Raw genomic sequence first — 3463 nt, forward strand, 5'->3', positions numbered from 1 at the left:
ACCAGTACGCGCGTGTTCGGAGCCACCACCGAGGGCCTTCTCGTGCTGTGCCACAAACGCACCTACGCCGTCCGCCTCCTCAATCCGCTCACCCGGCAGCTCGTCAACCTCCCGAACGCGACCAAGTGGAGCAGGCACAGGTGTTCCCTGGAGTACCTGCGCGTGTCCGGCGCCGGTCTCGCCGGCGGCTCAACCGTGGCGCTCCACTTGGGCCCGTGCTCGCTGTTCATCGCGAAGCCCGGGGACGATCGGTGGACGCCGTTGCCCGTCGATCATTGCAACACTATCATTCGACAGCCGCTTCTACTGCGTCACCGAGAAGGCCGTCATGGTGGTGGACACCACCGTAGGCTAGCCGCGCCGCAGCTGGTGATGGTGGCGGGACTAAGCAACTGGGATTTCAAGCGTTACGATCCTACGGTGAAACTAGTGGACAAGGACGGGGAGCTCATTCTGGTGCACCCGCCCCGGTGTGAGCGTGACAATAACAACGCTTTCCGCGGTTTTCAGGGAGGCTACGAAGGTGCACCAGGTTTTCATATTGCGCCGCCTATGCAGGGACTCGGTGGCGGGCACGCCTTGTTCATCGGAATGCGTAAGCTAGGGCAAAGAGGAGGACTCCCGCTGTTGGTGCATGCGGGGCCGTTCGCCTACCTCAGTGCCGACACCGTCTACTCGTTCATGGATGACGGCAGCAAGTATGACCCGCCGAGAATCCAGGCCTACCATCTCCCATATGGGGATGGCCGCATCCAAGGCAGAATTGATGGTGCCAGGCCGTTCAGGGTCATTCAAGACTACGTGTCCCGCTACGTCTGCGGTCGAAAGATCGTCAGGGTAAAACGGCGGCGCCCTCAACTACACGCGCCGCGCCTCCCCGACTATGAACATCGGTGTAGTAATATAGGTAGCCAAAAGTTCAGGAAAACTGAATCTCAATAGTTGTGCAATAGTGTGCAACTGTGCATCAACATAAACAAGTTCTGCACAAGGAATTACTACGATTGAACGACTGCTAAAGTGCATTATTCAAGACAAAAATTCCTTTTGCTAGCACCAGGACTTGATTGTCCGCAACAATGCGACAGAGTTGCCTTTTCTCTTTTTTTCTTCTTCTTCTTCTCCAGCGTGAAAGGGGCGCCAGTTGAGAGCTCCCTCTAGTATTCTTCCTACTCATGCATGCCCATTGTTAGAGTCCAGGCCCATGCGGCAAGTGAATGGCATCTCGATCCCCGGATTGCCGAACGGCTGGATCCCTTGTACCATCCTGTCCTTTTCATTTCCACAGACAAACTTGCGACCCTTTGGGTGCAAAATGCCTAGGTAACCAGGACAGAATGCGCAGCTAACAGGAAAGAGGCTCTTCTACAACCATGCATCAATCATATCAGGCCAACCAACTAACAGGAAAGAAAGAATCAAGTTCATATACAAGCATGGATACATACCCATGATGGTGCATGTTTCAACGATGGGAATAGGGTGCTAGCTATTGCTGCTGGGCTTCTCAGCTCCTGGGACTGGTGGTGACAGCAGCGAGAAGACGGAGCTGGTGACGGGTGGCTTCTCATCTCCTCCGACTGGTGGTGGCAGGTCCGAGCAGACAGTGCTGCTGCTGCTGCTGCTGGGTGGCTTCTCATCTCCTCGGACTGGTGGTGGCAGGTCCGAGCAGACACTGCTGCTGCTGCTGCTGCTGGGTGGCCTCTCCTGGGACTGGTGGTGGCAGGTCCCAGTAAACAGAGCTGCTGCTAGTGCTGCTGGGTGGCTTCTCAGCTCCTTGAACCGGTGGTGGTTGGTGAGAGCGCTGAACGCTGTCTTGTAGTGCACCTCAGCAAAGAAGCGCTTGATCTTTTTGGTCTTGCGGCAGCAAGCCCAGAAGTTGAGGTGATACCACACCTGGCCCCTGGAATACGCTCCGGCAACCATCAGAGACTTCACAGCATCAAACTCTTCACCCTGCAGGCAGGCAGGCAGAGATTGGTCATTCCTGTCATGCCATGCAGCTCGAGGCAGCAGGAACCAATTGCAATCAAATTGTCAAGGACTCCAACATGAATTCCAACTTGAATGAAGTGAACTGGACATGCATACCGGGTGTCTGGCATTGTAATGGTGGAGAGCGTAGCGGACATGGTGAATCATCATGAAGTCACGCTCCCTGCATCCAATGCAATTGGAGACATTTGAATGTTTGAATGTTTGATTGATTAATTATTTGTTCAACTCGTGCATGAAAAAAAATACAAGGCTCCATCAGTTCGCTAACTGCAGTTGTCAGACTCACACAAGCTGGCGTTACAACATAAACACAGGCCAACAAAGAAGAGTTAATATGAACAGTTTCCATGCTGAAGAGACAGCAGTTCTTCATTTGAAACCCAAAGGTACTTCATCAAAACGGGATGGCACTTTGTTTGGGTCGCAACTCTCAAAGGAAAACTTTCTTTCGATCCTAAATTAGAATTAGAACTATGCTATGTGCCAACTGGATTATTGTGTGTAATCAAACTTAATTGCAGTCTTTAACACACAATACAGCATAAGATCTTTTAAGTTAATTGGTGCTTTCTTCTAGGTCTAGTAGCAATCTGCGGCTTTGTTGCTTCCAGATTTTACAGGGCTGAATCCTAAAGCACCAAAGCAAGCTAGGAACCGCAGTGCAGGAAAGTTTAATGTATTCCCAATTTCTTAATAGCGTGCAACAATTAATCTATACCTATTTCTTGCTAATTATTTTTAATTTGGTGCAATTGCTACAGAAATATAACACTAGAGCCGGGGGGGGGGGGGGGGGGGTACCCTTCAGAGCAGGAGCGGAGGGACCCCTTGCCGATACGCTGATGCTCGCGCAAATAACTGTGCAGTCGTACCTGCTCCTCACGGGAGAGTCGTGGGAGCAGGTCCTCCAACGCCGGTGCCGTCCACGGCTCCCATCCAATCGGCAAATCAAGTGCCATTGACGGTGGTTGGTGGTCGGTGGAAGGAAGAGATATGGGAACGGAACCACTTAGCTGAAATTTGGCAGTAAAATCGGCATGGGTAATCATCACCTCTAATCTAATCTAAACTCCAAAACAAACCCTAATGAGTAAGAGGCTGGCGGCTTAGGAGTGTGGTGGCAGCGGGGCGATCCGGCCAGACAGTACGCGATCCGGCGTTGAGGCTGGCGAGAATCGTCTGCGTGGGCGGCGGCAGGGGGGAGGGGACTGTACGTGGAGGCGATTGGAGATTTTCCGGTCTGGCCGATCGGTGGAATTTGCTATTTAGAGTTCGGTCTCCGAATCCCGATCAGTTCTCCGAATCCCGATCAGTTCGGTGGACCGGAAGCTCATGGCCAAGGGCTGGGCTGGGCTGGGCTGGGCTTGGGCTCTCGGCTAGCCTGCTATCTCCTTATAAACGAATCTAAATTATATTTACTTCTACCTCCTTCCCCATTCTAAAAAATATATATTTCTTGACCTTC

The 3463-nt window shown here is 52.2% G+C and overlaps 1 protein-coding gene across 2 annotated transcripts; it reads right to left on the reverse strand.

Moving 5' to 3' along the window:
• Nucleotides 1-1249: 1249 nt before the first annotated feature.
• LOC123429828 lies at nucleotides 1250-3258 on the reverse strand. Of its 2 annotated transcripts, XM_045113810.1 has the most exons (4): nucleotides 2800-3258; nucleotides 2092-2158; nucleotides 1449-1956; nucleotides 1250-1365 (listed from the first exon to the last, which is right to left on the reverse strand). In XM_045113810.1, exons 1-3 carry the CDS (start codon nucleotides 3045-3047, stop codon nucleotides 1486-1488), a joined length of 786 nt encoding a protein of 261 aa, XP_044969745.1. In that variant the 5' UTR covers nucleotides 3048-3258; the 3' UTR covers nucleotides 1250-1365; nucleotides 1449-1485. The 2 variants fall into 2 exon arrangements, with proteins under 2 accessions (XP_044969745.1, XP_044969746.1); XM_045113811.1 differs by having other exon boundaries at nucleotides 1347-1956.
• Nucleotides 3259-3463: the final 205 nt, after the last annotated feature.

This window comes from Hordeum vulgare, chromosome 2H (genome assembly GCF_904849725.1).
Source record: "Hordeum vulgare subsp. vulgare chromosome 2H, MorexV3_pseudomolecules_assembly, whole genome shotgun sequence".
In the NCBI taxonomy this organism is placed as follows: domain Eukaryota; kingdom Viridiplantae; phylum Streptophyta; class Magnoliopsida; order Poales; family Poaceae; genus Hordeum; species Hordeum vulgare.